At 45.9% G+C, this 25511-nt stretch overlaps 1 protein-coding gene across 12 annotated transcripts in view; it reads left to right on the plus strand.

Moving 5' to 3' along the window:
- The window catches only part of LOC137312967 (probable G-protein coupled receptor 139), a 109833-nt gene that overhangs the window by 49220 nt on the left and 35102 nt on the right, over positions 1-25511 (plus strand). For 10 of the 12 annotated variants that reach the window (XM_067979328.1, XM_067979330.1, XM_067979332.1 and 7 more), the window contains 2 exons: positions 10219-10384; positions 25176-25345. In XM_067979328.1, the coding sequence (XP_067835429.1) occupies positions 25282-25345 (64 nt within the window). In that variant the 5' untranslated portion in view covers positions 10219-10384; positions 25176-25281. Of the gene's footprint in view, positions 1-9227; positions 9427-10218; positions 10385-24067; positions 24253-25175; positions 25346-25511 lie in introns of those variants that run through there. The other 2 variants (XM_067979334.1, XR_010960983.1) reach the window with 2 other exon arrangements.

Here is a 25511-nt window from a genome sequence, read left to right on the forward strand (position 1 = left end):
AACCCTTGATGTCCAGGTATCATTCCAGTAAATACAAAGTCCAAAATGAGTTTTAACAGCTCGGTAAGTTTTAATTACTGCCAATCAAGTAAAGATGAACTTTTAATAACGAGGACTCTCATATCACTCCTTATTGTATTAGTTTTTTGGTTATTGAAGAAGAATGAAAATTACAATATTAATTTTTAAACGTTTTCCTTCTGTCTCATTAATTTAATTCAATTATTTCTTTGGTTTTTGATTTTAGAAAAAAATTACAATACCATACAAAATGCAAACTTTAAAGGAATGAAGTCGGCTTGATTTTTTGAGCAATGCAGCCTAATTCTGTGGGCGGGACGTCTCGTCCTTACCGAATTTGTGTTCGTGTCTTCTCCTCACACACCTTTCCAGCTACGCGGCAAATTACGCTGCTCAGAGGCTGGGTTGATAGAGCACAATTTTTGTAAAGTTCAAATTCAAGCAATTCATCGCCACAGAGCCTAGAGTCAGTATTTTTGTTAATTTAATTCGCATGAGCTGCAGTGAGCGTTGCCTCGCCGCTCGCAGCGACTTCAGGCCCAATGTCTCCTGCCGCTCTGCCAATTTCCTAACCAGGTCAATCATTTTCCCTCAATTCCATCAGCTTCAACTTTAGCTAACAGTCTCTTCTGAGGGACTTTATCGAATGCCTTTTGGAAGTCCATAGAAACAAACTCCATAGACATTCCCCTGTCCACTACTTCAGTCACCTCTTCAAAACAAAATCCATGCTCTCTCTTTCGATCAGCTGAAAATGTTCAATGTGTTCAGTCACTATCCTTAATTAGAGACTCGAGTAATTTCTCGAAAACAGATGTTTGGCGAACTGGTCTATAATTCCCTGGTTTCCTTCTATCACCTTTCTTAAATAGTGGAGTGACATGTACAGTTTTCCAATTCAGATCAATGTTCGTACACCGTTAGGCTGTTAATTAAATCTGGCCCATTGCTCATTATTAATTCTACTGTGGCCTGCCTCCTTGTTTCTCCTCGGTCATATTGTAGCAGAAAGTTTTCCTGAACATACTCAAGAAATTCGTTACCTTTCTGACATGAGCTCGTCTGTTTATCCCAATCTATATGAAAGTTAAAATCGATCCCCATATAAACCACTCTGCCTTTGCTACATGCTTGTCTAATCTCCACATTTATACATTCTGCCGCTTCACAGCTGCTACAGGGGTTCTATACACAACTCCCACTTTGGGCTTGAATCCTTTTCTATTTCCTAATTCTACGCATAAAGTTCCCACTGACTGCCTACCTCTCGTTATATCATCTCTTATCAATGAAGAAATTTCATCCTTAATCACTCACTATACTCCTCCCCCTCTACCAGTTCTCCTATCCTTCCTATAGACCTTATAACCTGGTATATTCAGTTCCCATTCCTGACTGTTGTACAGCCATGCCTCACTAATGGCTACCATTTCGTACCCTGTAGGTTGAATTTGTGCCCGCATTTCATTCAATTTGTTGCTTATACTTCATGCGTTTGTATAAAGAACGCTTATTTGGGCCACACACCCTGCCCAGATTGTAATATTGTATTTCTCACACATTCCTTATTTCTCTCTCCAGATTTAATTACTTTTCATCAATCAGTATTGTATTTCATACACATTCCTTATTTCTCTCTCCAGATTTAATTACTTTTCATCAATCAGTATTGTATTTCACACAAATTCCTTATTTCTCTCTCCAGATTTAATTACTTTTCATCTTTCAGTTTTTCCTTTACATGTAGTGCTGAAAGCATAATTTCTGACTATCACTCTACGCTCTTCCTTTTTGTTCCAGAATTGTTATTTATATTACCTTTCCAACTGAGCTCCAGACCCAATTACAAATTTAAAGCCGTATTTATTCTTAACGCTGGAACCCTGGTGCCAGCCCGGGTCACGTGGAGCCGGTCCCAACGGTACAATTCCATCGTGTCCGAGTACAGGTGCCAGTGTCCCACGAAATGGAACCTCTCCTTCCCACACCACTCCTTCATCCATGTGTTCTCCTCCCTAATCTGCTTATCCCTACGACTATTTGCACGTGGCTTAGGTAATAATCCAGAGATTATAACTCTTGTGTGTCTGTTCTTTTTAAAATTTTGCTCTTGAAACGCTCACTTTATGGACTGTCATCACCTCTCTCATGGCTGGAATGTGATCTCCACTCTCAGTGTCTGGACTTTGATCTCTCTCAGTGTCTGGACTGTAATTCCCTCTCAGCAATTGGACTGTGATCACCTCTCTCAGTGTTGGGACTCTGATCTCCTCTCTCACTGTCCGGACTGAGATCGCCTCTCTCCGTGTCTGGACTGTGATCTCCTCTCTCAGTGCTTGGATTGTGAGCACATCTCTCAGATTCTGGACTGTGATCTCCACTCTCAGTGTCTGGACGGTGATCCCCTCTCACTGTCTGGATATTATCTCCTCTCTCAGTGTCTGGACTGTAATCACCACTCTCAGTGTCTGGACTGTGATCTCCTCTCTCAGTGTCTGGACTGTGATCTCCTCTCTCAATGTCTGGACTGATCTCCTCTCTCAGTGTCTGGACTGTGTTTTGATCTCTCATTGAATGGACAACGATCTACTCTCTCTGTGTCTGCACGATGGTGGGCCCTGGGAATGATGCCCCCGCCCCCACCCCCCCGACCATGATACAATTGCCACACTCAACAGTGACCTGTGAAGGAATTGCTCGAGAAACCGAACACCATTGAGAAACAGAACCTTCCGGTGTGAACAGCAAGATTTTTGTAATAACAGGGCTCACCAACAGAAATACAGTCACGACTTAATGCTTTGCAACATGAGGCATGGAAAATACCAACCACCCTCGTTTAAACTGTTCCAAGGACAGGAATAAAATGGGTCAGATATAGAGTAAAGCTCCCTCTAAAATGTCACAACAAACACTCCCAGGGCAGGTGAAATAGGGGTTAGAAACAGAGTAAAGCTGCATCTACACTGTCCCGTCAAACAGTCCCAGTTCAGGTACAGGGTTAGAAACAGAGTAAAGCTCCCTCTACACTGTCCCATCAAACACTCCGAGGCCAGTTACAACACAGGTGAGATACAGAGTAAAAGTCCCTCTGCACTCTCCCATGCTCTGTGTGTGGGTCTCAATCCCACTCCGGGTGATATCTACTAACGGACACCGGGATGGAGCCTGGTTCTTTTCCTGAGATCACTGCCTTCCCCCATTCTCGTTCATTCTCCCTTTCTTCGATGCTCTGCTCCAGTCTCTCGGTCCGATTGGTGTTAAAATACAAATTGCTGTTTTTGTCAACATTCTCCCTGGAAAAAATCCATTGAAGCAGCAACACGTGGCTATTGTTTTGCGGCCAACAGCTCACAGGCATTTCCAAAACATCTCCTCCGGTCTCTATTTACTTATCCCTCCTCTGTTTCTCGATTTTCAGTTCCTCAAACTCTATGTCTTTCTCTCTATGTCTCTCTCTGTCTCTATCGTGCTCTCTTTCTCCCTCTACTCTCTCTTTCTCCCTTTACTCTCTCCGTCTCTCTTTATCTTACCCCCAACATACACCGTACAGACATTCGTCCCAAAGAGTCCATGCCGTTGTCTTCTGCTCCACATGGTCCTCCTTTCACCCTGCTTCATCATGACCCAATCAACATATCCGTCTATTCCCTCATCCCTCGTGTGCTTATCGAGCTTAATCTTAACAGCATCTTTGCTCGTCGCCTCAACTCACTTGTGGTAGCGAGTTGCTCACTCTCACCACTCCCTGGGTAAAGGAGTTTCTCCTGAGTTAATATTGGATTTATCATTAACTAGCTTCGATTTTTAACCCCTAGTTCTGCTCTCACCCGCGGGTGGAATCATCTTCTCTCCGTCTACCGTATCAAACCCGTCATTAAACTTAAAGAATTCTATCAGGTCACTCCTCAGTCTTCTCTTTTAAGGAGAAAAGACATCCAGCTTGTTCTCTCTTTCGTGATAGTTATATCCTCCCCGTTCTATGATATTGTTTCAGTAAACTGTCCGTGATGCACTCGGGAAATGTATTGCCATTATAACGCAGTCAATGGGAAAATTAAAATCTCCGTTCATAACTGCTTTGCCTTAGCTACAGGCTCCTCTGATCTCCGTATTTCTGTGGGGGCTCAATACTTCCTGTTTGTAGTATTTGTTTCATTAATTGAAAGCTTTTCATGTCCCAGTTCCCCTCGGTGGGTTGTGATCTCCAGTGTGTTCTTTCAAAGAGCCAGCACAGGCATGACGGGCCCAATGTATGCTAAGATTCCAGAAATACTTCGATTTGCACAGCTTAGAAACAGGCCATTCGGCACAATAGATACATGCCGGGGTTTATGTTCCACACGAGCAAAAGACCACCCTTCTTCATCTAACCCCATCAACATATCCTATTCCTTTCTCATCTCATAGAAACATATAGTATTATGAGGGGACTTGACAGGATAGATGGTGATTACACTGACTGGTGAATCGAGACCAATGGGGAATAGTCATTCCCCATTCCCCAGATAAGGGGTCGGCCATTAAAGACTGAGATGAGCGCACTCGGTTGAACATCTCATCCAAATGACGACACTTCAAAGGGTACAGCCCTCCCTCAGTACCGACCTTCTGACAGTGCAGCACTCCTTCAGTACTGACCTTCTGACAGTGCAGCACTCCCTCAGTATTGACCTTCCGACAGTGCAGCACTCCCTCAGTACTGACCTTCCGACAGTGCAGCAATCCCTCAGTACTGACCTTCCGACAATGCAGCACTCCCTCAGTACTGACCTTCCGACAGTGCAGCACTCCCTCAGTACTGAACCTCCGACAGTGCAGCACTCCCTCTTTACTGACCCTCCGAAAGTGCAACACTCTCTCAATACTGACCTTCCGACCGTGCGGCGCTTCCTCAGTACTGCTCCTCTGACAGTGCAGCATTCCCTCAGTACTGATCCTCTGAGCGTGCAGCGCTCCCACAGTACTGGCACAGGAAATTGTCGGCCAGGATTACGATGCTCAAGTCTCTGGTGTGTGTGGGGTTCGAGCGCACGACCTTCTGACTCTGAGGCCAGATGCTACCCACTGAGCCCCGGCTCATAATGACTATGTCAGGTTATTGCTTGACGAGTCCGTGGGACAGATCTCCCAACTTTGGCACCAGTTCACAGACGTTAGTGAGAAGCACTTTGCAGGCCCGTCTGGGCTGGGTGCGCCTGTCTGATACCGAGGCCATATTTCAGAGGGCAGTTAAGTCAACCAGGTTAGTGTGAGAGTTGATTCAGAGTTGGAAGGAAAGATTGAGTGTCAGGAACAAAATAGCTCTTTATACCCCTTCAGAAACTGGAATACTCCTGGTAGTGATTCTGAGTCCAAACTCACCTTAATGAGAGGAGTATGTTCTGAACTCTTGAGAAGGTGGGTAGTTGGGAATTACGGATAAGGGGAGAAGGTTGCTTGGTGAGAATGAGCAATATGGAGAGAAGATGGATTGGTGAGATGAAGGAATATGGGTAGAAAGTGGGTAGGTTGGATTTAGGGATATGGGGAGAAGGCGGGTAGGTGGGGATTGAGGGATATGGTGGGAAGACGGGTAGGTGGGGATTGAGGGATATGGTGGGAAGGTGGGTAGGTGGGGATTGAGGGATATGGGGAGAAGGCGGGTAGGTGGGGATTGAGGGATATCGTGGGAAGACGGGTAGGTGGGGATTGAGGGATATCGTGGGAAGACGGGTAGGTGGGGATTGAGGGATATGGGGAGAAGGCGGGTAGGTGGGGATTGAGGGATATCGTGGGAAGACGGGTAGGTGGGGATTGAGGGATATGGTGGGAAGACGGGTAGGTGGGGATTGAGGGATATGGTGGGAAGGTGGGTAGGTGGGGATTGAGGGATATGGTGGGAAGACGGGTAGGTGGGGATTGAGGGATATGGTGGGAAGACGGGTAGGTGGGGATTGAGGGATATGGTGGGAAGGTGGGTAGGTGGGGATTGAGGGATATGGTGGGAAGGTGGGTAGGTGGGGATTGAGGGATATGGTGGGAAGACGGGTGGGTGGGGATTGAGGGATATGGTGGGAAGACGGGTAGGTGGGGATTGAGGGATATGGTGGGAAGGTGGGTAGGTGGGGATTGAGGGATATCGTGGGAAGGTGGGTAGGTGGGGATTGAGGGATATGGTGGGAAGGTGGGTAGGTGGGGATTGAGGGATATCGTGGGAAGACGGGTAGGTGGGGATTGAGGGATATGGTGGGAAGACGGGTAGGTGGGGATTGAGGGATATGGTGGGAAGACGGGTAGGTGGGGATTGAGGGATATGGTGGGAAGGTGGGTAGGTCGCGTTGAGCGATAGGGAGAGAAGGTTTTCAGTTGGGGATTAAGGGATATGTGGAGAAGGCGAGTAGGTAGGCTTTGGTGATGTGGGGAGAAGGTGGGCAGGTGTGGATTGAGGGTTATTGTGAGAAGGTGCATTTCAAGGAGCTTCATAAAGGAGGAGAGTGAACTCGATAGTTTACGGAGGGAATTCCAGAGGCTGGTGACCAGGCAGTTGAAGGCACGGCCGCCAATGGTGGAGTGCAAGAAATCAGGGATGCGCAAGAGGCCAGAATGAGGAGCGCATAGACCTCAGTGGCGGAGGATGGGGTTGAATTCTTGGGGGAGGTTACAGAGATAGGGCGATCGATGGCCGTGGAAGGATTTGAACACAACGATGAGAATTTTAAAATCGAGGCGTTGCCGAACAGGGAGCCAATTTACGTGATGATTGAAAAGGACTTTGTGCGAATTCGGATACGGGCAGCTGAGTTTTGGATGAGCTGAATTTAATGAAGGGTGGAAGATGGGAGGTTGGCCAGAAGAGCATTGGAATAATCCAGTTTCGCGGTAACAAAGGCACGGACAAGAGTTTCAGCAACAGATGAGATGAGACAGAAGCAGAGACGGGCGAGTAACAGAGATGGAAGTAGGCGGACTTGGTGATGGAGAGAATATGTGGTCGGAATCTCAGCTCAGGGTCAAATTGGACGTCAATGGTTGTGAATGGTCTGTTTCAGCATCAGACGGTGTCAAGGGAGAGGGATGGAGTCGGTGGGTTGGGCTTGTTACGGGAGCACACGACGTGGACTGGCAGTGATACACCCCATGGTACAATAACCACACTCAGCGCTGACCCGTGCGGCAACTGCCGGTGGAACACGGATCCATGCGAGAGGCAGAACCATCGGAGGTGAACAGAAAGAGTTTTATAATAACAGGGTGGAGCAAAATAAAACCTTGTCACAGTGTTTAATGCTTAGGAATGTGAGGCATGAGGAATATCAACCACCTCAGTCTGAACTGTTCACAAGTTCGAAAGAGAACGGGTTAGATAGAGAGTAAAGCCCCCTCTACACAGTCCCATCAAACACTCCCAGGACAGGTACAGCACGGATTAGATACGGAGTGAAAATCCCTCCAGAGTGTCCCGGCAAATACATCCAGGGCAGGTACAGCACGGTGAGATACAGAGTAAATCTAGCTCCACACTGTCCCATCAAACACTCCCATGCATGTACAGCATGGGTTAGATAGAGAGTACAGATCCCTCTACAGTGTCCCATTGAATATTTCCAGGGCAGGTAGAGCACGAGTTAGATAGAGAGTCAAGCTCCCTGTACACTATCCATTCAAACACTCTCAGGGCAGGAACATCACTGTTTAGATACAGAGTAAAGCTCCCTCTACATTCTCCCATGCTCTGTGTGTGGGCGTCAGCCGCACACCGTGTGAGATCTACCAATAGAGACTGGGATGAAGCCTGCTCCTTCCCCAAAGATCAATAACTTCCCCCCTTCTCGGTGATTCCAACGCCCTCTGATGCTTTGATCCTGATTGTTTCTCTCTATCTCTCGCTCTCTCTCTCTCTCACTCTACTCTCACTCTCTGACCAGTCTCAATCACTCGCTCTGTCCCTGTCTCTCCCTCTCTCGGTCCGTCACTCCCCTGTTACTCTCTCTGTCTGTTTCTCTTCCTCTCTCTGTCCCTCTGTCGTTCTCTATCACTCTCCTCGTGGTCTTTATCTGTCTTCCCCTTTTTGTCTCTTTTTCTCTTCTTGTGCTCTCCTTATCTCCCTCTTGTCTGTGTCTCATCCTCTCTACCCTCTATCCATTTACCCTCTATGTCTTCTTCTACTCTCTCTCATTCTCTCTTTCTCACCCGAATCTCCTCTCTCTCTATCTCTGTCTCTCGTTCTCTCTCTGTATGTACTCTCTCCGTCTCCTTCTACTTTCTCTCTATCTCTCTTCCTCACATTACTCTCGTCTTTCTCCTACTCTCTTTGTCTGTACCCTCTCTGTCACCTTCTACTCTGTCTTTCTCGCGCACTCCACTTTCTCTCTCTCTCTCTGTCTCTCTACCGCTCCCCTGTGAGATAAAAAAATACTTGGCAATATATCTCAATGGGAAATGAAGAAATATTTTTTCATCGAGATTTGTTATTATGTGGAATGCAATACCTAAAAGAGCGGTGGAACCACATTCCATCGGCACTTTCAAACGGCAATTGGACATGCCATTGAAGAGGAATAATTTGCAGGGTGATGAGGAAATCGCTGGGTTGCAGGACTAATTTGGGCAGTTCTTTCAAAAAGCTAGCACAAGCATGGCGGGCCGAATGTAGGCTAAGATTACAGAATTTCGTGGACTGCTCAGCTCAGAAACAGGCCATTCAGCCCACAAGGTCCATGCCGGTGCTTATGCTATAAACCACCCCACGCCTATCCTTCTCCATCTAACCCCATCAATATGTTCATCTATTCCTCTGCCATCTCATTGAAACATCTAAAATAGAACATAAGATTCTGAGGGGACTTGACAGGATAGATCCGGAGAGATTGTTTCCCTTGGCTGTCGAGTCGAGAACAAGGGGAAATTGTCTTCAGATAAGGGGTCGGCCATGAAAGACTGAGATGAGGAGGAATTTATTCATTCAGAGGGATGTGAATCAATGGAATTCTCTGCCCAGAGGGCTGTGGATGCTGAGTCGTTGACTATATTCAAGGCTGGAATTAATAGAATTTTGTGCTCGAGGGGAATCAAGGGATTTGGGGATCGGGCGGGAAGGTGGAGTTGAGGTGGAAGATCAAGCATGATCTGATTGAATGGTGGAGCAGGCTCGCGGGCCCGGATAGCCTACTCCTGCTCACATTTGTTATGTTCTTATGTTCTTTCTCTCTCATCTGTTTATCCAGATTCCCCTTAAATGCATCTTTGCGATTCTTCTCGAGTACACTTCGTGGGCGCGAGTTTCACATTCTCACCAGTCTCTGGTTTAAGACGTTTTTACTGAATTCATTATTCGATTCAATTCGATTTATTAGTGTCGATCTGATAATAATGGCCCTTGGTTCGAGTCTCCCCTTCAAGTGGAAACATCTTCTTCAGGTATAACCTATCAAACACATCATTAATCTTAAAATCCTCTATCACGTCCCTCCTAAGTCTTCTCTTTTCTAGAGAAAAAAGCCCCAGCTTGTTCTCTCTTTCCTGACACGTGGAACCTCTCAGTTCTATGATATTGTTTCAGAAAACTGTCCTGGATGCATTCTGGAAATGTATTGTCTTTGTGTCTCAGTCTATGTGAAGATTAAAATCTCCCTCCATAACTCCTTTGCCTGAGTTACATGCTCCTCTGATCTCCGTATTTCTGTGTAGGGTCAATACTTCCTGTTTGAAGTATTTGTTTCATTAATTTAAAGCTTTTCATGCCCCAGTTCATCTCATTTGGTTGTGATCTCCAGTGTGATCGAGCCGTCTATGGGTTCAGGCTCAGAACAGCAACTTGATTCTCTGATCCGGGACTGACAGCACACCCATTTTAAACAGACACAGAATGATCCGGGACTGACAGTACACCCATTTTAAACAGACACAGAATGATCCGGGACTGACAGCAAACGCCTTTTAAAAAGACATGTTAATTTGTGAGCATTTCAGATTCGGGGAAGGTTAGAACGGATTAACTGTGGACATTTGACATCGTATTTGACAAATTGTACACAGCCTTGTTGAGACGTGACTATATAGGTCAATGGATTGTAACACATGCGGCATATATGGGTTTTCGGAAGGTATTTGATAACATGGCTCACAGGAGGAGTCAGCCGTTTGGTCTCAGAGGAAATGTCGCCGCCCGGATGGAAGGTCGATAATGTGTTTGGTTTTCTCCATTGTTGTTCACAGACCGAACACTGCGATCACTGAGTTCTTGATCAAGTCTGACGGTTACCAACTGGTCCAGTTCACGAAATTCTACCGGGACAGACTGGAACAGGAAGTTGAAGAAGGGGTGGACGGAGTAAGCTTGTTGTCAACATACGAGAGGCATTTCAGTGGACAAGAACATCGGGTAAGTGGGAGGGACACGGGATGAGTTTGGATTATTTAAACATCACAAAACTAACAAGATATCAGAGCGTAGAATCAGAGAAAGTAACAGAAGAGAAACAGACCAAACTGGAAAGAAATGGATCAAAGTGTAATTGTTGTGAATCTGAAACAATGAAAGGAAGAGGTGAAAATACCCAACGGATCGGTCAGTATCTGGACAAAGGACAGGGTAACGGTTCAGGTATAATTCTAGTGTGGACTGAAAACAAAGTGAAACTATTTTAGTGGAACTGGGAAAAACGACAGAACGGAGGCGACAAACGGGAGTTAGATGGAATTTCATGCGTTGACTGACCTGGAATCTACTTCAGGATATTAAGGAATTGAGAGATGACAAAACATATCTGCGGAGTAAATGAGAGACATTTCAAGAACAAAAATGTTAAAATGGTTAAAATGTGCAAGACCCGAACAGGGAAACTAATCAAACAAACTGTGGAGAGCGCGAAACCGAGGCCGTGCAGGGTTTTGTTCTCCCCCAGTTCTCACCGGGGGTTTATTCGACCTTCAGCGGACTCACAATCCGGGCAGTGGAACTTGCGGTGGAGCGTCACTCCCCGGGAGAGCACTTTAGGAAATTGTAGGCAATCAGCCCATAAAATTCTGTCAATTACTTTTAACGGAATCGATGTGAAAATGTGGCAGGGTGTGTAATGGACGGTCGATCTGACACCACCTGCTGAAGGTGGAAATCAAGGCAACCGAGTCATCGAATCATAGAAAATAGGAGCAGGCGTAGGCCTTTCGGCCCTTCGAGCCTGCCTTACCATTCAATATGATCATGGCTGATCCTCTGTCTCAATATCATATTCCCTCTTGTGAAGTTCTTGCAATCCGCTTTTATGTTTCTTGCAAGTTCACACTCATACTCTATTTTTCCCTCTTAATCAATCTCTTGGCTCTTTTTTGCTCAATTCTAAACAGCTCCCATTCCTCAGGCTTGCTACATTTTCTGGCAAATTTCTATGACTCCTCTTTGGATCTCATCCTATCCATAATTTCTTTTGTTTGCCATGTTTGGGACTCGTTTCGTTTTGTCTTTTTGTGCCAGATTGGAATGTATAACTGTTGCAATTCATGCATTTATGTTGAAATGTCAGCCATTGCCTATCCACCGTCATGCCTTTTAATGAAGGTTCCAAATCTATCATAGCCAACTCACTCCTCATACCTTCCTCGTTTCCTTTGTTTAGATTCAGTACCCTAGTTTCGGATTGCACGACTTCACTTTCTATCTTAATGAAGAATTCTATCATGTTACGGTCACTCTTCCTGAAAGCACCCCGCACAACAAGGTTATGAATTAACCGCTTCTCAATGCTCAATACCCAATCTTGGATAGCCTGTTCCCAAATTAGCTCCTCAACATACTGGTCTAAAATATCATCTCGGACACACTCCACAATTTAATGCTAAGTCACCCATGATTCAGTGGGTATTGAAGGATATGGCGTAAATACGTCAATAGGGGGTTGAGGGATATGAGAGGTAGTTGTGGATTGAGGGATTTTTGTGAATGCGGGTCGGTGGGCTTCAGTGATATGGGGAGAAGGTATGTCGGTGGGGATTGAGGGATATGGGTAGAATGTTTGTAGGTGCGGTAGACGGATATGGTGAGAGGGTGGTTAAGTGGTAATTAATGGTTATAGTGAGAAGGTGGTTGGGTGTGTTTGAATGATCTGCTGAGATGGTGCTTTTGTGGGATACGGAAGGAAGGTATTTTGGTGGGGATTGAGGACTATGCTGAGAAGCTGGGTTGGTGGGATTGAGGATTATGGGGTTAAGGTGCATGGATGTTGATTGAGGGATCTGGGAATGTGGTTAGTTGGGATTGACTGACATGGTTAGAAGTTGGTAGATGGGATTGAGGGATATGTTGGGAAGGTGTGTTGGTGGGGATTGAGGGATGTTGTGAGAATGTGGGCAGGTGGGGTTGAGTGTTACGGGGAGAGTTGTGTAGCTGTGATTTGAGTGTTATTGGGAGTTGGTTAGGTTGTACTGAGGGATATGGTGAGAATTTGCGTATCTGGGGTTTGAGGGATTGGGTGAGAAGTTGTGTCGGTGGGATTGAGGAATAAGGAGAGAATGTGGGTAGGTTGGGATTGAGGGATATGAGGGGATGATTTGTAGTTGGGAATTGAGGGATTTTGTGTGAAGGTGGGATGGTGTGGTTGAGTGACATGGGGAGAAGGTGTGTCGGTTGGGATTGAGGAATATGTGGAGAAGGTGGTAGGTGGGGTGGATGGATATGGTGAGGAGTTGGTTAGGTGTGATTGTGGGAAATATTAATCAAGGTGGTTGGTTATGATTGAGAGATATTGTGAGAAGGTGGTTCGGTGGGTTAGAGTGATCTTGGGAGAAGGATGGTAAGAGGGAGTGCGAGATATGGGCAGAAGTTGGGTAGCCGTGTGTCAGTTATATGTGGAGAAGGTGATTAGGTGCAGTTTGAGTGAAATGTGGAGAATGTGTGCAGGTGGGTATTGATGGATATTGTGTAAATGTGTGTAGGTGGGGTTGAGTGATGTTGGGAGAAATTCGGTCGGTGGGGTTGATGGATATGGTGAGAAGGTGGTAAGTTTTGTTGAGGGATATTGGTTGAAGGTTGGGTGATTGTATTGAGTGAAAATGGTAGAAGATCGGTCGGTGGGAATCTCTCTCTCTTTCCCTGTCCCCCTCCCTATACCACTCACTCTCTCTCTCTGTCTCACCCTCATCGCTCTCTGCTCGTGCTCTCCCTCTGCTCGCTATCTCACCCCTTCCTCTCTCCCTCTCTCTCTCACGGCCTCTATCTCTGTTTCTGTCGCACTCTCCTCGCTCTTTACTAGCTCTCACCCTCTACTCCATGTCTCTCCCCCTTTCTCTCTCTCTCTCTCTCTGTCTCTGACTCATCCCCATCTCTCATTATTTCTCTTCCGTTTCTCTGTCTCCAATGTTTCTTTCTCTTTCTGTCTGATTCTCCATCTGTCTGTCTCTTTCTTTCTCCCTCAACCCCAATATCTCTCTGTCCGTATTTTTCAGATACTCACAGTCTGTCTTCCTGTCTCTCTGTCACTCCCCCGCCTCGTCATTGCCTCTCTCGGTGTCTCTCTGCCTCTGCACTGTGTCATCCTCTTTCGTTCTACACTCTCTCCCCTCACTCTCTCCCTCCACTCTCCATCTCTCTCCCTCACCACCTCTAGTCTCCACCTCTCTCAGTCACTAACTCTCTCCCTTTCTATATATCTCACCATCAATTTCAAGCTTCCCTTTTACTCGTTCTCTTTCTCACTGCCACGACACTCTGTGTCACTACACTCTGTGCACTACAGTCTGTGCCACTACACTCTCTGTCCCATCCCCATCTCTCTGTCTCTCTCTCTGTCTCTCGCCCTGTACTGTGTAACTCTGTCCCTTTATCTCCCTCTCACTCTCTCCCTCTGAATATTTCCCTCTGATTCTCTCTTTTCCAGGCACTCACCCTCCACTTTCTTTCTCTGTCCCTTTCTTTCCCCGTCTCTCTATAACTACCCTCCTCTCTCTGTCTCTACTCGCACTCTCTCTCTCTGTCTCCCTCCATCTACACTCATTGATCCATCTCAGTCTCTCCCTCTCCTTCTTCCTCCATCCGCCCTCTCTCTCTGTCTGTTTCTCCCTCTGTTTGTGTCTTTCATTCTTTCTCCCCCACCATCTCTCTGTCTCTATAATTCTGTCTCTCTCGCTATGTCTCTCTCTCTCTCTGCTGATTCTCTGCCTTTCTATCACGATCTCTCTGTCTCCTTCTCCACCGTTATCACGCTCCCCCCCCCCCCCCAGCTCCATTCGTCTCTCTCTCTCTCTCTTTCTCCGTCTCCTTCTGCGTCTCTCTCTCTTTCCCTCAGCTATCTCTCCCCCTATCCTCGTCTCTCCCTCTATCCTCTTCTCTCACTCTCTGTCTGTCTCCCTTTCGGCCTCTCCTACTTCTCTCTATTTCTTGCTCTCTCCTCTCTTTTTCAATCTCTCTTTGTCACCTCTCTGTCTCTCTCGTTCACTCTCTCGAACTATATGTCGATGTCTTCATTTTTCTCTCTCACTCCCTCTCCCCATTTCTCAACCTTTTTGCTTCTGTCTCTGTTCCTCTTGCCGCTTTCTCTGTCTCTCTTTGATCTGTCACTGCTGGTCACCAGCGCCGCCTGCTGAAGATTGGGGTGGGTGATGACATTGACCAGGAACGTCGGAACAGGGGTAAGCCATTTGATCCATCGAGCCTGTTACGCCATTCACTGGGATCATGGCGGATCTCTGACTGAACTTCATTCACCCGCCTTAAATCCAATATTAACAGGGTTAACAAAAATCTAACAACCTCAGATTTAAAATTATCAATTGAGCTAACATCAACTTCCGTTTGCAGAAGAGAGTTCCAAACATCTCCCACCCTTTGCGTGTAGAAGTGTTTCATAACTTCACTCCTGAAAGTTCTGGCTCTATTTTTTGTTCTCAGACCCCGAGTGCTGGACTCCCCAACCAGCGGATCTAGTTTCTCTCTTTCTACCCTATCATTTCACCTTAATATCTTGAAAACTTCGAACAAATTTCCCCTTAATCTTCTAAATTCCAGAGAATGCAACCCTAGTTTGTGAAATCTCACTTCATTATTTAACCCTTGAAGTCCACTTCTCATTCTAGTTAATACAAAGTCCAAACTGAATTTTAACAGCTCGGTAAGTTTTAATGACTGCCAAACAAGTAAAGATTAACTTTTATAAACGAGGACTCTCATGTTGCACTTTAGTTTATTAGTTTTTGGTTATTGAAGAACAATTCAAATTACAACATTATTTTTTAAACATTTTCCTTCTGTCTCATGAATTTAATTCAAATATTTCTTTGGTTTTTGATTTTAAAAAAAAATTAGAATGCCATACAGCATGCTAACTTTAAAGGAATTAAGTCTGCTTGATTGTTTGAGCAATGCAGCCTGATTCTATGGGCAGGTATTCTCGTCCTTTCCGATTTTTGTGGTCGTGTCTTCTCCTCGCACACCTTTCCAGCTGCGCAGCAAATCACGCTGCTCAGAGGCTGGGTTGATAGAGCACAATTTTTGTAAAGTTCAAATTCAAGCAATTCATCGCCACAGAGCCTACAGTCAGTATTTTTGTTAATTTAATTCGCAGTAGCTGCAGTGAGCGTTGCCTCGCCGCTCGTAGCGATTTCTGGCCCAATGTCTCCTGACGCTCTGCCAATTTCCTGACCAGGTCAATCATTTCCCCTCAATTCCATCAGCTTCAACTTTAGCAAACAGCCTCTTATGAGGCACTTTATCGAATGCCTTTTGGAAGTCCATTAAAACGAACTCCATAGACATTCCCCTGTCCATGACTTCAGTCACCTCTTCAAAACAAAATCCATGCTGGTTCTTACTGATCAGCTGAAAATGTTCAATGTGTTCAGTCACTATCCTTAATTAGAGACTCGAGTAATTTCTCGAAAACAGGTATTTGGCGAACTGGTCCAAAATTCCCTGGTTTCCTTCTGTCACCTTTCTTAATTAGTGGAGTGACATGTGCTGTTTTCAAATTTAATAAATGTTCAGGCACCGTTAGGCGATTAACTAATCTGCCCCATTACTCATTATTAATTCCAGTATGGCCCGCCCCCTTGTTGGTCCTCGGATATATTGTTGCAGAAATCTTTCCTGAACCTACTCAAGAAATTCGTTACCTTTCTGACATGAGCTCGTCTGTTCATCCCAATCTATAAGAAAGATAAAATATATCCCCTTTGCAAACACACTGCTTGTCTAATCTCCGCATTTATACATTCTGCCGCTTCACAGCTGCTGCAAGAGGGTCCATACACAACTCCCACTTTGGTCTTAATTACTTTTCTATTTCCTAATTCTTCCAATAAAGTTTCCACTGCCTGCTTACCTATCGTTGTATCCTCCCTAATCAATGAAGTATTTTCATCCTTAATCACTCAGGATACTCCTCCCCCTCCACCAGTTCTCCTATCCTCCCGAGAGACATTAAAACCTGCTGTGTTCAGTTCCCATTCCTGATTGGTGTGCAGACATGCCTCAGTCATGGCTACCATTTCGGACCCTGTCGGTTGAATTTGTGCCCGCATTTCATTCAATTCGTTGCTTTTGCTCCATGCGTTTGTATAAAGAACTCTTATTTGGGCCACACACCCTACCCATATTGTAAAATTGTATTTCTCACACTTTCCTTGTTTCTCCCTCCCGATTTAATTACTTTACATCTTTCAATTTTTCCTTTACCTTCAGTGCTTAAAGCAAAATTTCTGACGATAGTCTCTTCCGTTTTGTTCTCGAATTGTTATTTATATTACTTTCCAACTGAGCCCTACACCCCATTTACTCGTTTAAAGCCCGATTTATCGTTCGCGCTGGGATCCTGGTCCCCGCCCGGGTCAGGTGGAGCCGCTCCCAACGGTACAGTTCCATCCTGTCTTATTACAGGTGCCAGTGTCCCACGAAATGGAACCACTCCTTCATCCATGTGTTCTCCTCCCAAATCTGCTTATCCCTCCGACTATTTGCACCTGGCTCAGGTAATAATCCAGAGATTATAACCCCGAGTGCATTTTTTTTAAATTTTGCTCCTGATATTCTCAGTGTCTGTACTGTGAACTCCTCTCTCATGGCTGGACTGTGATCCACTCTCTCAGTGTCTAGACTCTGATCGCCTCTCTCAGTGTCTGGACTGTGATCGCCTCTCTCACTATATGGACTGTGATCCCCTCTCACTGTTTGGACTGTTTACTCCTTTCTCAATGTCTGGTTTGATCTCAATTCTCAGTGTCTGGACTGCGATCGACTTTCTCTGTGTCTGCACGATGGTGGGCCTCGGAATGATGCCCCCACCACCATGATACAACTGCCACACTCAGCACTCACCTGTGAATGAACTGCTCGAGTAACAGAACACAAGTGAGAGACAGAACCTTCCGGTGTGAACAGAAAGATTCTTGTAATAAGAGGGCTCACCAACAGAGACACTGTCACGGAATTAATGCTTTGGAATATGAGGCATGGGAAATACCAACCACCTGATTTTAAACTGTTCCCAGGACAGGTATAAAATGGGTCAGATATCGAGTAAAGCACCCTCTACAATGTCACATCAAGCACTCCTAGGGCAGGTGAAGTTGGGGTTCGTAACAGATTACTGCAGTCTTCCATCAAACCGTCCCAGGGCAGGTCCAACAACGGATAGATACAGAGTAAAGCTCCTTTAACACTGTCCCATCAAACACTCCCGGGGGAGTTACAACACAGGTTAGATACAGAGTAAAAGTCCCTCTGCACTCTCCCATGCTCTGTGTGTGGGTCTCAATCCCACACCAGGTGATATCTACGAACGGAGACCGGGATGGAGCCTGGGCCTTTCCCAGAGATCAATGCCTTCCCCCATTCTCGGTCATTCTCCCTTCCTTCTATGTCTGCTCCACTCTCTCAATCCGATTGATGTTAAGATAAAATTGCTGTTTTTGTCGAAATTCTTCCTGGAACAAATCCATTGAAGCAGCAACAAGTGGCTATTGTTTAGCTGCCAATAGCTCACAGGCATTTCCAAAACATTTCCTTCTGTATCTATTTACTTATCCCTCCTATCTTTCTCGATATTCTGTTCCTCAAACTCCATATCTTTCTCTGTCTGTCTCTGTCTGTCTCTCTTGTGTTCTCTCTCTCTCTCCCTCTACTCTCTCTTTCTCCCTCTGCTCTCTCTCTTTCTCTTACCCCCTACATACACTGTACGGCACAGAAACAAGCCATTCGTCCCAAAGAGTCCATGCCGTTGCTTATGCTGCAGATGATCCTCCTTTCATCCTTCTTCATCGAACCCAATCAACATATCCTTCTATTCCCTTTTTCCCTCGTGTGTTTATCTCGCTTAATCTTAGCAGCATCTTTACTCGTCGCCTCAACTCACTTGTGGTAGCGAGTTGCTCACTCTCACCACTCCTTGGGTAAAGGAGTTTCTCCTGAATTAATATTGGATTTATCAGTGACCAGCTTCGATTTGTAACCCCTTGGTCTGCTCTCACTCGCGGATGACATCATTTTCTCTCCGTCGACACTATCGAACCTATCATTAAACTTAAAGTTTTCTATTAAGTCACTCCTCAGTCTTTTCTTTTCAAGCTTGTTCTCCGTTTCGTGACAGTTATATCCTCCCCGTTCTATGTTATTGTTTCAGTAAACTGTCCGAGATGCACTATAACGCAGACAATGGGAAAATTGAAATCTCCGATTATGACTGCTTTGCCTTAGCTGCAGGCTCCTCTGATCTCCGTATTTCTATGGGGGCTCAATGCTTCCTGTTTGAAGTATTTGTTTCATTAATTGAAAGCTTTTCATGCCCCAGTTCCCCTCAGTGGCTTGTGATCTCCAGTGTGATCGAGCCGTCGACGGTTTCAGGCTCTGAACAGTAACTTGAGTCTGTGATCCAGGACTGACAGCACACCCCTTTAAAACAGACACAGGATGATCCTGGACTGACAGCACACCCCTCATAAACAGTCACATAATGATGCGGGACTGACAGCACATCCCAGTAAAACAGACACAGAATGATCCTGGACTGACAGCTCACCCCTTTTAAACAGACACAGAATGATCCGGGACTGACAGCACCAACATGAAAATGCTTCTCCGATGCTCTGTTCTGAGTGGATTTCCTTCCAAACTTTGCATTTATAATTCGCTCGCAGTCTAAAATTAAGAGTGGAAACTGCGCTCTTAATAAAAAGAACGTTCATGGTCCTTACAGGGATCAAACCTGAGCCCATTGTGGCATTAATATCACGCGCTCACCACCTGAGCTCATCGTCACTCTCTCTGTTTGTCTTCCCTGTTTTTTTTTCTCTCTCTGATTTATTTTTTCTCTCTCTGGCCCTCTGTCGGTCTCTCTCCTTATCCCCCTTGTCTTTCTCTGTCTTCCCCTCTGTCTCTGTTTCTCTTCTTGTGCTCAACTTCTCTCTCTCTTACCCTGTCTCATCCCCTCTCACTCTGTCTCTCCTTCTCACCTTAATCTCCAGATGTTTCTCTCTCTGTCCTGCTCTCTCTCTGACTATACTCGTTCTGTCTCTCTATAAACTCTCCCTCTTTCTTCAGCTCTATATTCTTTCTTCAGCTCTCCTCTCTGTGATAAAAAAATAATTGGCCAAAGATCTCGGGTAAATTTGAAAACATTTTTTCACTAAGGTTTATTATGATTTGGAATGCATTTCCTGAAAGAGCGGTGGAACCACATTCCACAGGCTCTTTTTGAAGGCAAGTGGGCATCTCATTGAAGAAGACTAGTTTTCAGGGTTATGGGGCAAAATCTGGGGTGTAGGACTAAATTGGGGAGTTCTTTCAAAGAACCAGCACAGGCATGACGGGCCCAATATATGCTAAGTTTCCAGAAAAACTTAGACTGTACAGCTGAGAAACAGGCCATTCGGCACAATAGATACATGCCGGGGTTTATGTTCCACACGAGCTTCCCACCACCCTTCTTCATCTCACCCCATCAACATATCATATTCCTTTCTCATCTCATTGAAACAAATGGTATTCTGAGGGGACTTGACAGGATAGATGGTCACACCACTGACTGGCGAATCTAGAACATTGGGGAATATTCAATCCCCATTCCCCAGATAAGGGGTCGGCCATTTATGACTGAGATGAGCGCACTCGGTTTAACATCTCATTCAAATGACGAAACTTCAAAGAGTACAGCCCTCCCTCAGTACTGACCATCCAACACTGCAGCGCTCACTCAGTACTGACCTTCCGACAGTGCAACACTCCCTCAGTACTGACCTTCCGACAGTGCAGCACTCCCTCAGTACTGACCCTCCGACAGTGCAGCACTCCCACTTTACTGACCCTCCGAAAGTGCAACACTCCCTCATTACTGATTCTTCGACCGTGCGGCGCTTCCTCAGTATTGCTCCTCTGACAGTGCAGCATTCCCTCAGTACTGACCCTCTGAGCGTGCGGCGCTCCCACAGTACTGGCATAGGAAATTGTCGACCTGGATTAAGATGCTCAAGTCTCTGGTGTGTGTGGGGCCCGAGCGCAGGGCCTTCTTACTATGAGGCCAGATGCTGCCTTCTGAGCCTCGGCTCATAATGACCATGTCAGGTTATTGCTTGACGAGTCTGTTGGACAGATCTCCCAGCTTTGGCACCAGTTCCCATTCGTTAGTGAGAAGGACTTTGCAGGCCCGTCTGGGCTCGGTGCGCCTGTCTGATACCGAGGCCATATTTCAGAGGGCAGTTACGTCAACCAGGTTAGTGTGGGAGCTGTTTCAGAGTTTGATGGAAAGTTTGAGTATCAGGAACAAAATAGCTCTTTTTACCCCTTCAGAAACTGGAATACTCCTGGGAGTGATTCTGAGTCTCCAAACTCATATTAATTAGGGGAGTACGTTCTGAACTCTTGAGAAGGTGGGTAGATGGGACTGAGGGATAAGGGGAGAAGGTTGGTAGGTGAGAGGGAGGAATATGGGCAGACGATGGATAGGTGAGATTAAGGAAAATGGGTAGAAAGTGGGTAGGTTGGAATTAGTGATATGGGGATAAGGTTGCTAGTTGGGGATTGAGGGATATGGTTGGAAGGTGGGATTGAGGGTTATTTAGAGACGGTGGGTAGGTCGGGTTTAGCGATTTGAAGAGAAGGTTTCCAGTTGGCGATTAAGGGATATGAGGAGAAGGCAGGTAGGTGGTGTTTAGTGATATGAGGAGAAGGTGGGCAGTTGTGGATTGAGGGATATCGTGAGAAGGTGAATTTTAAGTAGCGTCAAAAAGGAGGAGAGTGAATCAGAGCCAGGAAATTCCAGAGTTTATGGACCAGGCAGCTGAAGACTCGGCCGACAATGCTGCAGTGCAGGAAATCGGGGATGCGCGGTGGACCAGAATGGGAGGAGCGCAGAGATCTCAGTGGGGGACGATGGGGTTGTAGTCTTGTTGGAGGTTACAGAGATAGGGGGGAGCGATGGCCGTGGAAGGTTTTGAACACAACGATGAGAATTTTCAAATCGAGGCGTTGCCGGACCGTGAGCCAATGCGAACACAGGGGGTGATGATTGAACAAAACTTTGTGCGAATTAGGATACGGGCAGCTGAGTTTTGGATGAGCTGAAGTTAATGAAGGGTGGATGATGGAAGTTGGCGGAAGAGCATTGGAATTGTCCAGTCTCGAAGTAACTAAGGCACGGATAAGGGTTTCAGCAATAGATGAGAAGAGGCAGGAGCGGAGACGGGCGAATTACAGAGATGGAAGTAGGCGGACTTGGTGATGGAGAGAATATGTGGTCGTAATCTCAGCTCAGGTTCCAATCGGACGTCAAGGATTGTGAATGGTATATTTCAGCATCAGACGGTGTCAAGGGAGAGGGATGGAGTCGGTGGGTTCTGCCTGTGACGGGAGGACATGACGTGGACTGGCAGTGATAAACCCCATGGTACAATAACCAGACTCAGGACTGACCTGTGGGGCATCTGCCGGTGGAACACGGATCCATGCGGGAGGCAAAAAATTCCGACCTGATCAGAGAGAGATTTACAATAACAGGGCGGAGCAAAATAAAACACTGTCACGGTGTTTAACGCTTAGGAATGTGAGGCATGAGGAATATCAACCACCTCAGTCTAAACTGTTCAAAAGTTGGAATCAGCACGGGTTAGATACAGAGTACAGCCCCTCTACCCTCTCCCATCAAACACTCCCATGGCAGGTCCAGCACGAGTTAGATACAGAGTAAAGCTCCCTCCACACTGTCCCATCAAACACTCCCAGGGCAGGTGCAGCACGGGTTTGATACAGTGTGAAAACCCCTCCAGAGTGTCCCGTCAACTACTTCCAGGTTGGATGCAGCACCGGTTAGATACAGAGTAACTCCCCCTAGACACTGTCCCATCAAAAACTCACAAGACAGGTACAGAACGGATTAGATAAGGGGTGAAAACCCCTCCAGAGTTTCCCGTCAAATACTCCCAGGGCAGGTAGAGCACAAGCTAGACAGAGAGTTCCGCTCCACCTAAACTATCCCTTCAAACACTCTCAGGGCCTGAATAACAGAGTTTGGACACAGACTAAAGCTCCCTCTACACTCTCCCATTCTCTGTGTGTGGGTGTGAGCCGCACACTGGGTGAGATCTACCAACAGAGACTGGGATGAAGCCTGGGCCTTCCCCACAGATCATTGTCTTCCCCCATGCTCGGTGATTCCAACGCCTTGTGATGCTGTGATCCTGATTGTTTCTCTCTCTCTCCCGATCTCTCTCTCTCTGCTCTCTCTCTCCCTGACCAGTCTCTGTCACTCGCTCTGTCCCTATCTCTCACACTCTCCGTCCGTCTCTCCCCTGTTTCACTCTCTGTCTGTTTCCCTCCCTCTCTCTGTCCCTCTTTCGGTCTCTCTCACTCTCCTGTGATCGTTCTCTGCATTCCCCATTGTCTCCTTTATCTTCTTGTGTTCTCCTGATCTTCCTCTTGTCTCTGTCTCATCCTCTCTTCCCCTCTATCCCTCTACCCTCTCTGTCTTCTTCTACTCTCTCTCTTTCTCTCTTTCTCACCCCACTCTCCTCTCTCTATCACTGTCTCTCGTACACTCTCTGTCTGTACTGTCTCTGTCTCCTTCTACTCTCTCTCTCTCTCTCTCTATCTCTCTTCCACACCTTACTCTCCTGTATTTCCCACTCTCTCTGTCGGTACCCTCTCGGTCTCCTTCTACTCTGTCTTTCTCACGCACTCTACTCTCTCTCTCTCTCTCTCTCTCTCCCGCGCCTCTGTGAGATAAAATTAATTGGCAATATATCTCGATTGGAAAAGAAGAAACATTTTTTCAGCGTGATTTGATATGATATGGAATGCAATACCGAAAAGAGCGGTGGAACCACATTCCATAGGCACTTTCAAAAGGCAATTGAACATGTCATTGAAGAGGAATAATTTGCAGGGTGATGGGGGAATCGCTGGGGTGTAGGACTAAATTGGGCAGTACTTTCAAAAAGCTAGCACAGGCATGACAGGCCTAATGTAGGCTAAGATTCCAGAATTACGTGGACTGCACAGCTCAGAAACAGGCCATACAGCCCAGTAGGTCCATGCCGGTGCTGATGCTCTCAACGACCCCACGCCGATCCTTCTCCATCTAACCCCATCAACATGTCCATCTATTCCTCTGCCATCTCATTGAAACATAAAATAGAACATAAGATTCTGAGGGGGCTTGACAGGATAGATCCGGAGAGATTGTTTCCCTTGGCTGTCGAGTCCAGGACAAGGGGAAATTGTCTTCAAATAAGGGGTCGGCCATGTAAGACTGAGATGAGGAGGAATTTATTCACTCAGAGGGATGAGAATCATTGGAATTCTCTACCCAGAGGACTGTGGATGCTGAGTCGTTGAGTATATTCAAGGCTGGAATTGATAGAATTTTGGTCTCTCGGGGATTCAAGGGATTTGGGGACCGGGCGGGAAAGTGGAGTTGAGGTAGAAGATAAAGCATGATCTGATTGAATGGTGGAGCAGGATCGAGGGTCTGGATGGCGTACTCCTGCTCCCACTTTTTATGTTCTTATGTTCTTTCTCTCTCATCTGTTTATCCAGATTCCCCTTAAATGCATCTTTGCGATCCTTCTGAACTGCACTTCGTGGGAGCGAGTTTTACATTCTCACCAGTCACTGGGTTAAGAAGTTTTTACTGAATTCATTATTCGATTCAATTCGATTTATTAGTGACTATCTTATAATAATGACCCGTGGTTCTGGTCTCCCCTTCAAGTGGAAACATCTTCTCCAGGTCCAAACTATCAAACAGATCATTAATCTTAAAAAAACTCTATCACGTAAGTCCTCAGTCTTCTCTTTTCCAGAGAAAAGAGCCCCAGCTTTTTCTCTCTTTCCTGAAATGTGTAACCTCTCAGTTCTATGATATTGTTTCAGAAAAATGTCAGGGATGCATTCTTGAAATGTATTGCCTTTGTGTCTCAGTCTATGTGAAAATTGAAATCTCCAATCATAACTGCTTTGCCTCAGCTACATGCTCCTCCGATCTCCCTATTTCTGTGTCGGGTCAATACTTCCTGTTTGAAGAACTTTTTCATTAAGTGAAAGCTTTTCATGCCCCAGTACGTTTCAGTTGGTTGTGATCTCCATTGTGATCGAGCCGTCTCTGGGTTCAGCTCTGAACAGCAAATTGATTCTCTGATCCGGGACTGACAGCACACCCATTTCAAACCGGCACAGAATGATCCGGGACTGATAGCACAACCCTTTAAAAACGACACAGAATGATCCGGGACTGACAGTACACGCCTTTCAAACAGACACAGAATGATCTGGGACAGACAGTACACCCCTTTTAAACAGACACTTAATGATCTGGGACTGATAGCACAACCCTTTAAAAACGACACAGAATGATCCGGGACTGACAGTGCACGCCTTTCAAACAGACACAGAATGATCAGGGACTGACAGCACACCCCTTTTGAACAGACACGTAATTAGTGAACATTTCAGATTCGGGGAAGTTTAGAACGGATTAACTGTGGACATTTGACTTTGTATTTGACAAATTTGACACAGCTTTTGTTGAGACGTGACTATATCGGTCAATGAATTTTAACACATGCGGCATATATGGGTTTTCAGAAGTTATTTGATAACGTGGCTCACAGGAGGCTTCAGCCGTTTGGTGTCAGAGGAATTGTCGCCGCCTGGATGGAAGGTCGATAATGTGTTTAGTTTTCTCCATTGTTGTTCACAGACCGAATACCGCGATCACTGAGTTCTTGACAAAGTCTGACGGTTACCAACTGATCCAGTCAGTCAACGAAATTCTACCGGGACAGACTGGAACAGGAAGTTGAAGAATGGGTGGACGGAGTCAGCTTGTTGTCAACATACGAGAGGCATTTCAGTGGACAAGAACATCGGGTAAGTGGGAGGGGAACAGGATGAGTTTGGATTATTTAAACATCACAAAACTAACAGGATATCAGATCTTAGGATCATAGAAGTTAACAGAAGAGAAGCAGACCAAACTGGAAAGAAATCGTTCAAACTGCAATTATTGTGAATCTGAAACAATGAAAGGAAGAGG

This window comes from Heptranchias perlo, unplaced genomic scaffold, assembly GCF_035084215.1.
Source record: "Heptranchias perlo isolate sHepPer1 unplaced genomic scaffold, sHepPer1.hap1 HAP1_SCAFFOLD_44, whole genome shotgun sequence".
Taxonomy (NCBI): domain Eukaryota; kingdom Metazoa; phylum Chordata; class Chondrichthyes; order Hexanchiformes; family Hexanchidae; genus Heptranchias; species Heptranchias perlo.